Consider the following 12,395-nt stretch of genomic DNA (forward strand, 5'->3'; position numbering starts at 1 on the left):
GCCCGGCCACAGAACCTACAAATCAGCCTCGTCCGATTTCTTGCACATGGGTGCCGAGTTAGTTGATGATAAAAGATACTGGCCCCCTTTGCAGTCCTCGAAGCATTTAACACACCCGCAAGCATGAAGGCTGTGCCATACTTAAGGATGCTGCCTCCACAGGGAGCAGGTGGGGTGACCAGAACCCCACAAAGCCCCAGACTCATCGACAGCAAGGGATCTTGGGTAGAGGAGGTGTCCATCAGGGACCAACAGCCGCGTGTAAAGAATGGAACACGCCTAGAGTTTTAGGTGTGCGGACTCTGCTCTGGGGCAGACTCGGCCAGGAGGGGGCCTGCTGCCTCTGCTCACTGCGCTCTGGCTTTCACCCAGGGTCAGAGGGGCAGAAACCCCTCCAGGGCCACGGCGGAGCTGACCCCTAACCAGAACTTTTGGCCAAAGACCTTCCTGGTGGCTTAAGCCTTCCAGGTTCTGCCATTTGGGCTGCAGCCCCTTCACTCCTCATCCGCTGACTTTCCATTGACCCTCGCTGGAGAGACGAGGCAAAAAGTGTTGGCTGATGGGGAAATACTTGGCATATGAGCACGTCGGCCCTGCGTCTTTACGCTTTACCCTGGAGACCGACGTTGGCTCAGGGCTTTCCATGTGTGTCCGCTGGCCACACGCCCACCGCCCGCTGCACTGCCGGGGGCCGGGCCGGCCTGTGGAGCCCCCACTTCCCTCTGAGCCCCATCTGGCTGGAGCCCCTCTTGGCCTCATTGGCCTGAAATCTCAGCATCCTTCCGCTGGGCCAGTGCCCACGAAGAAAACGCGAGACGAGAGATGTGGCAAGGCGATTTCCTAATATGAGAACGACTGTGATAGGGTCCACGTGTCATAAATTCACAATTTTAAAGTGTACAAATCAGCCAGTTTTAGAATAGTCCCAGAACTGTGCAACCATCACGTTCACTGACTTCGGAATGTTTTCATCACTCCGGAAAGAAGCCCCGCACCCTTCTGCGGTGTTTCCCTGTTTGCCGTTGTTCCCCTCCCCCCGCCCCTGGCAGCCGCTCATCTGATTTCGGTCTCTGTTTGTCTGTCTGGTCTGGACACTGCGCGTGAGTGGACTCATAGGACAGGCGGTCCTTTGCGACTGGCCCCTTTCGCTTCGCGTGTTTTCGGCGTTCGTCCGTTTTCTGGCATGCGTCAGGACTTCGTTTTGTTTGTTTGCCAAATAACGTGCCATCGCACGCATTCACAGCAGTCCGCGTACCCACTCAGCAGCTGGTGGACACGTGGGCGGTTTCTGCCCTTTGGCTATTGTGACTAATGCTGCTCGGAGCATTCCAGTACAGGTTTGTGTGTGGACATGTGTTTCCAGTTCTCCTGGGTGTGGCCACGTGGTTTTTAAAGGTAGAAGTGCTCCAAATTTAAAATCAGAGCCTGCTTCCTGAGGTAGCGGATCTCAGGCAGGTCACTTAACCTCTCTGTGTAAGAGGCAAAGCTGGATGCTGACACCCTGGACACCCCAAAGGATTACTGTGGGATGGGATAACAGATGTGAAAGTGTTCTGGAAATTTTAAATGCGCCTTGTAAAGTGACGGTCGTATTTCATCCATGAGACGACTTAGAATTTTTTTTAAGTACATGATTGGTTTCAGACTTGAGCATATGACCTAGAAATGTCACAGATATTGAAGCCAGAAGGATTGTGGGTGGAGAAGGCTGAATATGACAGTTGAAAAAGACCAGTTATTATTTCCAAAGCTTGGCCGTCTTCCTATGCTGCAAGGGGGCGGGGAAAGACATGACTATCCAGACATAGCGTGTATGTGAACAGAAAATCGAAATACTGCAAAATGGGAATTCTCACCAAGTTACGTTATACACATGATAAACTTTTAAAATTCTTCCGATATTATCTAGTTGTTAATTCTCTTTCCAGAATATTCCCTCAGCCTTTCTGGTCTAAGGGAGGCCTGGCTGTCCCTAAAGGACCCGGCTGCCTCTGCGGCCCTCTCGGGGAGGCATGCAGCTGGGTCACGGGGCTCCCTTCTCATTGTCACTTCCAGGCCATTCTCCCACCCTCCCCTGACACGCCCCCATTTCATCAGCTGGGGTGGCCCACTGCCCTCAGTGTGACCGCTGTCCACCGTGTCCACCGTCTTTCCAGGCCCCCGCCAGGGCAGCCACGCACTGAATGGCATCTGTCTACTCTGCCTTTCCAGCAGATCCTGCCATAGGCGTTCTGAAGCGGAGACCTGGGGCTGGGTCGTGCGCCTCACTAGCAAGGACGTCACCCCGTGTCGCCCTCCTCCCCGCCTAGCATCCCATTTCCTTTACGGCTGGGCCATTCCCTTCGACAAACAAATAGGCTATTGTTTCCTATCTTAAAAGCAAATCTTAAAAACAGAATTGGGCTGGGGCCCTACTTCCCCTGCCGCCAGCTACAGCAAACCTCGCTTCGAAAGGTAGCTGTGCTCACTGCCGGCCATTTCTCTCCTCTGCTCTCTTACACGCTAGTCAATCCCTCCATCCCATCTGTCCACGGAAGGCCAGCATCGCTGCCGCACTGCGCACGGCCAGACAATGGTCAGGTCTCAGTCCTCCCCTGACTTGTCTCGGCAGCGTTTGACAGAGTCTGTGACTCCCCGACCAAGACCCATTATGAACACTTTTTCTTCGCCTGGCTTCCAGGGCCCTGCTGTTTGGCCTCTACCTCACCGATCACAGCTCGGCCCCTGTGCTGGATGCTCCTCCCCAACCTCTCGCCACTGAGGAAGCCAAGGCGGAGTTCTCGGCCGCTTCTCCCCTCTCTCCAGACTCACACCACGTCTCGTAAACACCGTCTACATGCCAGCAGCCACCGACTGATATTTCATGCACAAACCTCTCTCCTGGACTCGAGACTTGAATATTCAACTGCGTCCTTGACCTGCACTCGATGTCCAACTGGCACTTCAAACTCAAGACGTCCGGAACTGAACTCCTGATCTCCCCACCCGCAAACTCCGCCAGGCCTTAAACTCTCTGCTTTTATCTCCTCGCTAGAAAATAGAGTTCATAATAGCACCGGCTGGAGTGACGGTGCCCGGGGTGCTGTCTATGAACTACTCAGCCTCTTTGTGCCTAAGTTTCCTCATCCGTCAAATGGGAATAATAACATCAACAGCCCTCACGTCACAGGAGCGTTGTGAGGTTATTATATCTCAAGCACTTAGAACAGTGCCCACAGAGTCGGCTCTGCTAATACCTGTCGGGAATGATCATTAGGAAGAGTCATGGAGCAGCTGCTGTGCCAGCACTGTGCCCCCTGCTTACAAGCCCCCCTTCCAGCGCCACCACCGCCTCCTTGGTGTTCCTTAAAGAACATCAGGGTGGTACGACGAAGCTTCCTCAAGAAGACCTGGGACCCAGGGTCTTCTCACAAAGCGATCCATATATTGCTGTGAGATTAACCAAAAAGCACTGAACGTGCTAAAGATACTGTTCCCTCCACAGGGCCTGGGGCACAGCAGCGGGCCTGGGGTGCGGGGGGATGGCTTTCTGGTTGCGGGGAGAGGGGTATGCTGTGTGTGTGGGGGGGAAGGTCTGGGTGCATGGCATTCCTTGTCAGCAAGAAGCGGATACTGTGGCCCCGGGAGTAATTTATTTGCTAAAATGTAGAAAGGAGGCGGTGGGGGAAGAAAGAAGAAATCAAGGCAGAGCATAGCATCCTTCGGTCTGGGGAAGGCCGCCCACGGCTCCGGCCCCGCAGCCCGTCACTTACGCGCTGGACATGGCCGGCTACTTTCCCTCTTCCCCTCTCCCGCCGGGAAGCTCTTCCGTCGCCCTCCAAACGACGGCCTGGCTGCAGGGGTCGGGACGCCACCGGAGGCGCGCAGGGGGGGCCCTTCCGCGGGGAGGGGCAGGGATCTGGGCCGTCCTCTCACTTCGGGCAAGGACAGGTGACAGCCTGCGACCTGCGATGCTTAGGCACAGAGAGCGGGGTTGGATCGATCCTGGCGCGACCCCGAGGCTCTATCTAGAACTTTGCTGCGGTCACTCGTCCGGACGCGAGGCGGAACCTAGCAACGGAGACACTGCGCCTGCGCAGTGCGCTCTTCTCGGGCAGCTCCCCCCGCCCCCGCCCCCGCACGGTACGCGCCTGCGCCGCCGCCTCTGTAAATACTGGGAAGGGGAGCCGACCTCCAGGGCGACCCGCCCAGTGCGCATTCCCCCGGGCTCGTCGTCCCGTGTGCCCCGCTTTCATCTACCTTCAGATATGTGTCCTCCCCTCCCCCCAAACACACACAGAAGGTCCTGAATGATCGCAGCCTCAGCCTTCCCAGCTGTAAGGCGGGATAACAGCGATTCGTTCGTTCAGAACTTGACTGGGCATCTTCTCTGGGCCAAGAGCAGGCTCAGGCTCTGGCGCACAGGGCAGGTGCGGACGCTGCCCTTCTGGGGCTCACTGCAAATGAAGTGGGGCGCTGGCGTGTTGTGTGAAATGCTATGTGGTTGTTCGTGGCTAGCAAGCCGCTCCGTTCGCTTTCTTTGCTTTTCTTCGTATTTAGTAACTGTTGAGATTTATTTGCCAATGTTACAACCCGCGATTCCTACAGGAACGCGTTCAGAACTCATGCAGTCGAAGGAGCATGATGGGGACGTCCACGTAAAAATGACAGAATGACTCTGGACCACAGAGCCTCTCTCTCACAATTAGTAATGAAATGAACAGAATAGTAAAAACCAGCAAAAAAAAACAAAACAAAACAAAAAAAACAAACAAACAAACAAAAAAAAACAACCCAAGATAAAGCGTGCATCCCGTTCGTTCGAAAACGTAGTACGTCATGCCATAAACTTACGTAACTGTTCTCAATGAAATCGAAGCCTGCAGTAGAGAATGGCATGTATCTCATCCCCACTTTCCAGTATAGACCTGCGCGGGAAGAAGCCAAGTAGACAAAATGCCAAGGGTTCTCACACATTCGATACAAAGAAGACTCCAATCTGCCCAGTGACATGAAAGGGTAGAGTAAGGAAGTTCAGCGTAGAGTAGAAAAAACAAGGCACCCGGGGAAACGGGAGAGAAAACTGTGGTGGGTGGGGACCCATCTGTGCCACCCGCAGGACCTGACCAGAGCTAGCGAAGATCGCCAGGGCTTGCCATTTTTCAGGGCCCTGCACTGACCGCAGGCAAAGAGTCACATTGAAGGGTGTTTTGTCACCAGAAGAAGACACACTCCTAAAGGCGAGGGGGCGGCGGTAAGAGCGTTTACCAAATTCTCGGAGAGAAGTCGGAGCTCGGGCCTGGCCTAGGTCCAGTGGGTCAGTTCTTACCTTCATGGTGTAGACCGGCTACAGACAGTAGGTGCCAGGGCAATGTCCCGGCTCTCAGCCTCGCTCAGAGACAGAAGGAAGTCCAGGAGAATTCATTCGCATCGACTTTGAACAAATAGAAAATTTGCAAAGAGCAACCCATGTTAAATATTGATACGAGAGAAGCAGTATATCTACTACCCAAATCCCAGACTTCAATAAAAGGGGAAGATAAAACAGGGTCATGGTGTGGGAGAGACAGGCGAAGAACCTAGTGTGGAAGAAAACGGAACCAGATAGAAGAAAATGTTTTATATGTGTTCCACGTAACAAGGCACCTGTTACTTTACAGAACATTATTTTTAATAGAACAAGATCTGGGAGAGATGATAGAATAACATAATGAGAAGGAAAAGAAGATTCTATAACTAAAGAAACCAAATGAAAATCAGAGATAGTCCAAGATAGGAACTAACCAAGCAATAGACTGGGCACGATTCGTCTGAATTACTGACTTAGAGGAAAAGCTTTCATCAATCCCAGTGAACGTAGATGAGAAAGACAGGCATTTAAACCTTTAGAAGAGGTTAGCTGACATTCCTGAAAAAGAGATCTCCGATATTAACTTTTTTCAAAGATATAAGGAAAGATTTCTGAAACAGAAAAACTACATTTGCAGATCCGAAGTTCTCACTCTGTTCCAGGAAAAACTGATATTGAGCAACCGACACTAAAGATGTTCAAGTTGTATTATTGAACTTCAGGGAGAGATGGTAGGGGAGTCTGGCTGGCCTCAGACTGCTCCAGAGAGGCTTTCAATGTCAGATGAAAAGGTAACATATTTACAAAGTTCTTGAAAAATGTGACCTAAGGTAGTTCTACTTTCTGAAGTTAATTTTCCCAAATATGAAAGCCCTTGGGAAGTATACTACTCATGTATAAATCGGCATGTCTTCAAATGCAAATAATAGAAAACCCAACGTCCGTCCAGTCGCTCAATTGATGGGAGGGTTTATAATCTCCCTAACAGGAATAGTGGCGAGGCAGTTTCAGAGCTGATTATTTCAGCCGCTCGGTGACATCATCAGTCTCTGACGGGCTCTCCATCTTTTGCAGCCGTCATCCTAGGATGCTGGGTGACTTTCCTCGGGATGATGAAATGTCTGCAGTGGCTCTGGACGTGACCGCCTCACCGTGTAACATCGCGGACCACCCTCGTTGTGTTTGAGCACTCTGGACTTACCCACACTGGGAGAGAGAGGCAGGTAAGAGAACCCAATCAGGTACTCTGCCGGCGCGGAAGAAGGCAGTGTGGGCTGTTACACAGGCGACATTCAGTATGGGCCACAGCCCATCGGCTCTTCCGGAAAGTAAGTTACTTGGTGGCGAAATGCAGCCATCAAAAGATACAAGTCATGTCGCAAAGATGAGCAAGTTCTCACTCTGAGGAGACGTGAAACACGGTCTCCCAGCTGAGACCAAGGACAGTGTTCTCCGAGGAAGCCCCGTGAGCTTCGCCAGTCGCGACACCTATTGACCGCTTATTCTATGCCAGGGACAGTGCAGGACCTGATGTGCATACGGTCACTGAATCCTCTCGTTATTACAAAGTGGATAGCATTTCCGTCTCATCATACACATGCAGAGACGGCAACCCAGAGCTCAAGCACCTGTGCACCCCAGGCTGAACTCCAGCTGGGGCGGAGTCGGTGTTCAAACCCCCTAATGTTACACGAAGACTACACCCCTAAACATCATCTTTCTCGTTGGTAGTAACACCTACCTTAATTAATATTTGTTAAAAAACATTTTTTTGTTGTTGTTGTTAGACGAATATTACTGAAAACTATATCAAATCACTTATTTTTTAAGAAAAAAAGTCATGGCTACCTAATTAGGTAGATATAGTAGGGAAGGTTACTTTGTCCTCGATATTTCATAATTTATGAAGCTTCATAATCCGATTAGAAGGTCCCTGGGAAAATCCATCTTCTCGGTCCTCCTGATACATATGAAGTCATTTGGGCAAACAGTTATTGATGCCCGTTCTATGCAAAGCACAGCAGTCACCGCCGTGCGACAAGAAAAGGTGACTCTGCTATGATGGATCCTGCCCTTGAGGAGAAGAGGAGGCGATTCCCCGGGAGAACCCAGCCTTCATTGTCACAGGAACGACACACCTAGGCGAGCCCCAGAAGTCGTCACATCCGCTTCCAGCCCCTAGAACATGCCCATCTCTTGAGCATCCCTCCTCTGCCGACACACGGCAGTGAGAGGGACCACCTGGCCCCTCTAGAAAGTCCGTCTGCTTTTGGACAGCTCCGTCATCCTTGGCTTTCACGCGCCAGCTCCAGGATGAAATGGAACAGCCCTTTCTCGAGGAGCAGTCCTTCGAGGGTTGAAGCCCATGCCCCCCGCCGTTGTCTCGATTGCAGGGCGAGCACCCTCGAGTTCTTCCACGCGAGGTTTTCGGTTGCCTTGCAGTCGCTCTCTCTGAAGCACTGTTCTCGGGCATGTCCCTCAGACATAGATCAGTGACACGAAGCCTTCTCGGGGGAGCTGGTCTGCACGCTAAGTCCCGACGGGAGCCCTGCTGGGTGTGAAGCACTGTTCTCGGGCATGTCCCTCGGACATAGATCAGTGACACGAAGCCTTCTCGGGGGTGGGGCTGCTCTGCACGCTAAGTCCCGACGGGAGCCCTGCTGGGTGGCCACGTCACACTGTCGATCCACGTGGTGACAGAGTCAGACAAACCTCCAAGTCTTCCTGCAGTCTGTCCTGCAGAGCCACCTCCACCCTTCAGTGTGTCCACGGTCCCACCTCGTTCCGCGTCGTCCCTCTGCTCTGATCCATGTCATCTGCGAAGCGTTCTCTCTGGGAAAGCCAGGGCGCTCGACAACACAGCCGTAGCAACGGGTCCAAGTTCGCATCAGTCGACAAGTTACAACCCTGCCGGACGCCCTATCGTCCGGCTCACCCTTCTCCTGGCCCTCCTCCACCCCGTGAGGGTGCTGTCAGGCGCATCGCCGATGTAGAGCTCTCCCACAGCCGCGACACTGTCCTTACCTACGAGGCTCGTGGCTGTGGACCGTGAAGTTGGGCCGGTCGGCTGCGTCTTGCTTTGACCACTCGGTGTCTCGGCTCCCTCTTCTAAGAACTCACAAGTCATCGCGGTGACCTGTCCGGCTCCACGGGCAGTTCACTAGAGCGGAACCTGGCCTTCTCTTCTTCGACGAGTCACCAGACTCTGCTGTCATGTTTTCCTGGGTACCGAGGTGACTCAACCAGACCCGGGCACTCGGTCCCTCACTCACTCCTGAGTCTCCTTGGAGGCCGTGCCAGAGTCAAAACAGCTCACGTGTCCAGCCCTGGCCTGAGACAACTCGAGCTGCCACCGCAACCAGGGCCCTTTCGCAGAAGTGAGCGAGGGCAAAGCCACCTTTGATAGTCCCTATTGCTATTGGACCCGGGACTAGGTGTGCCTCCCAGGCTGACGTCTGATGGAGTGTGTGCTCAGCAGACGCAGAGAAGCTCGTACTGAGCTACGTGGCTGCCCCAGGGCGGCCGAGGTCTGTGTGAGCAGGACAGTTGATCCGACCGTGAGGCAGGGCCATTATTAAGGACAAGAGGTACAGATGACTGGATAAACGCCATGCGCTTTAGAAATGCCACCGAATGACATTCAGCCATTAAAAAAAATGATGTTCTGACGCACGCCACAACTCAGACGAACCTTGAAAAAGTTAAGCTTATAAACAAGCCGGACACGAAAGGACAGATGCTGTGTGATTTCACGTCATAGGAAATCTTTAGGATCGGCAAATTCACAGAGACGGAAAGTAGATTAGAGGTGACCAGGGCCTGGGGGGGAGGGGGAGGGGGAGTGGTATTGCTTCATGGGCACACATTTCTGGGGGGGGCGGTGACAAAAAACGTTGGCCCTGGTCTCGACGATTGCACAGCACTGCGAACACGGTCGATGCCACAAAATCGTGCACCTGAGATGGTTAAGGTGGCAGATTTTATGTCACACATATATATGGTGGCACGTGCCCTTTAACGGATCAGGCGAGTCTTAGCGAGTTTCCTGTGCCACTCCACAAACAGGCCTGGATGGCGCTGGTTCCTCTCAGCAGGGAGCTACCCAGTGTCACGTGGCGTCTCTTCTGTCCTTGGCCCGATTACAGATTCCCTGACACCCCCTCCCCAAGCATGAGGATCGTGCTTATGTCTGTACAGCATAGGATGTCGCTCATTCTCCTCAAGCATCGTAATGGCGCCACTGACACTGGAAATATGTTACAGCGTAACCAGGCAAATTATAAGCCCAGCGCCCAGGCGACAAAAACGGGGGGCTTTACGAGTGTGGAGGGCCCGTGGACAGGTGGAACCGTCAGGCAGCCAGTCCCCGCTCTCCCATCTCCTGGCAGAGTGACTCGAAGCAACCGGTGACATTTCTGCACCTATTTCTACCTCTACACCCCCGTGTCACTCCAAGTGGCCCCCTGGATGGTTTATAAATTGCCATGTGCCAGAACACCAGCTGGGGTGACCCTGTATATCTAGTATTCGGGAGACTTAGTCCCTGAAATGTCTTTCTGAAAACTCGGTACTTGAGCCCCGGGTGGCAGCTTCCCTCGTTCCCACTCCGAGGAGTGGGGTCCCCCGGAGATGACTCTGCGTAGCCTCTAACGAGGCTGTGGCGTAGATCGCCCGTGAGTGTGAATACTGGACTCTGAGAAGTGACTGCTGTGATCCCACCGTGGCTTCGTGGGACTTCCAGGCACACTGAAAAGGACCTGGAATGGACTTTGATCCAGTTCCACTGTGTCCCCAGGTAGGCCCTCGGCACTGCGGATAGCGAAGGCAGGACAGATCAAAGCGAAGAGGCGTGAAGTTCAAATGGAATCCGAAGGCCTTCTCCTCTAAGCCTGGATGTGAGAAACGTTTTCTGTGCTTCCGAGTAGGAAGTGTCATTCGACATAAGAGGTGTATTTTAAAATGTCACACATTGAACTCTCTGCTGTAACGTGCCCCCTCTCATGTCCGACGTGAGGTCTGTACAAAAGGGGACCGATGAAACGCTAGGCTTGCCACCTCGTCACGCACAACTGGGAACAGATAAAGCGTGCATCCCGTTCGTTCGTAATTATTGAAGGAAACACTTTTCGGGACGCAAGACCCAACATCCAGTCTCGACTCTTCCTGACCAACCACCCCCCGCGATGTCCAGGACACGATATAATCTATAACGGGGCCAGTGCCACTCACCCCAAAGGGTCGTCGTAAGGACGGGATGAAGAATGTACGCAAAGCTCTTGGCACAAAGCAGGGCCCGCATGCTATCTAGTGTGACAGCTAGTCCTCTCAGCTCCTGGGGTCGCCGAGGGGTCTGCTCGAGATCCGCCTCCCGATGAGCAGGGTTCGCGGTTCGGGGTTCGGATGTGGATGGCCACTGCACGAGGGTGCGGGGCTGAGCGCTGGCCACGCAGGGGCTGGATTCAGAGCCGCGACAGCTGTAAATGGCACAGCTGACAGCCTCGTGACGAGGTCCGGGGCCGTGCACCTTGGCTTCCCTCCAGCCTGTTGCAGTAACATATCGAAGCTATTGTGGACTGGAAATGAGTCTCGTTCGATAGGTTTTGTTGAGATTCTGCTGGTAAACTGATTTCAAAGGGATGTGAGCAATTTGCACATCGCATTCTGGACGGAATTCCAAAGACAACAGATGATACAAACGCCAAAGCTATTTCATGTCGAATAAGCATCATTTCCACTAGGAAATGAGTGTGTGTGTGTGGGGGGGCTGTGTGTGTGGGGGTGTATTTCTTATAAGCTACCTTATTATCTATAAATAAAACCTCCCAGTGTGAGAAAAAATAAAAAGGAACTAGCTAGAGGCAGGATGTTTTTTGTTATTATTATTATCCTGTTTTTTTTCTCATTTTTTTCACAAACGAGGAGGCAGCTTTTGTAACCCAGGTGCAAAGGAGGTCACTTCTCATTGTTTTAACACCTGCTGTCTTTCAAAATGAACACGGTTTCCAGGAGCCATTGATAAACTCAGTCTGAAACCTACCTCGAAAATGACTCTCCTTTCTTTGGAATGACTAACGTTTCTGTTCAGTTTCTGTTTTGTTTTGTTTTGTCCCTTTGACTCCTGTACCACTTCCCGCCTCTTTTGCTGTTTTCACAGTACTTATCATAAGACAATAAATAGTTCCTGGCACACAGGGTAGAATGCTAATAACAGCTGCATTGTTCATAAGACAAAAGTGATACAATAATGAGACTTATTTAAGAGGTTCGAATTGCCAATGGCCCCGATTATGTCAGTAAAATGCAGTTTAACAGCAGAGAAAACGTCTACTTAACCTATTCATTTACCCTCGTTCACTGCCAGATGCAATAAAAACATAACCTTGGCAGAAGCCAGGCAGAAAGAAGGCTAGTAAGAACTTTCACACACACATTTCTTCCTCCGTCTGTCTTCCAGCTGTCTCTCTGCTTATCCGTCACTGGTGATTCTTTCTCCCTACAAGTGTAGCATTTCTGAGACATGGTACGGCCCTGTACCAGGGCTAAGGGACCAGAGGCCCTCCCAGCAGATGGCACGATGGTGTCACCTGGCCGACTTCCCCAAGGATCAGACCATTTGCTATAACCAGTGCAGCCTGCCGATGCCACAGAGCTTAAACGTGAACGTCGTGGTGGGCGCTTGCCTGCCTGACACATTTCCACGGAGTTGCTTATTTGTGCTTTTTACGCTAAGAAGATTATTTCGGGCTTTTTCGTTGTTCTAATACATGAAATGCACATAAGAACGATAATAGCGACACCTTTCAAAAGACTTTTCCTCAGTTTGCCAATGTCCGTGTAATGAATACATAGATCAGATGCAGAAGAACAGCAGAGTCCCAGCAACTCACCTGTGCCTTCCAGTTCTCATCCTGTGTCTCCTTCCAGTTCTCATCCTGTGTGCCTGGCTGACGCTGAAGATTAACTTTTCCCTGATAAAGGAAGACCTCATACGTAAACTCGATGCGAACGGAATTATTCAGCGCGCATTCTTCTGGGTCCGGCTTTGACCATCTGTGGGTGTGAGACT

The 12,395-nt window shown here is 52.0% G+C and overlaps 1 protein-coding gene across 1 annotated transcript in view; it reads right to left on the reverse strand.

The window, feature by feature from the left end:
- IQCA1 (IQ motif containing with AAA domain 1) overlaps nt 1-4,060 on the reverse strand; it is a 131,749-nt gene extending 127,689 nt beyond the window's left edge. Inside the window, 1 exon segment of the mRNA XM_006909891.3 lies at nt 3,753-4,060. Coding sequence (XP_006909953.2) covers nt 3,753-3,763 — 11 coding nt within the window. The 5' untranslated portion in view covers nt 3,764-4,060.
- Between the last annotated feature and the right edge of the window lie 8,335 nt (nt 4,061-12,395).

Source organism: Pteropus alecto, unplaced genomic scaffold (genome assembly GCF_000325575.1).
Source record: "Pteropus alecto unplaced genomic scaffold, ASM32557v1 scaffold143, whole genome shotgun sequence".
Classification (NCBI taxonomy): Eukaryota; Metazoa; Chordata; class Mammalia; order Chiroptera; family Pteropodidae; genus Pteropus; species Pteropus alecto.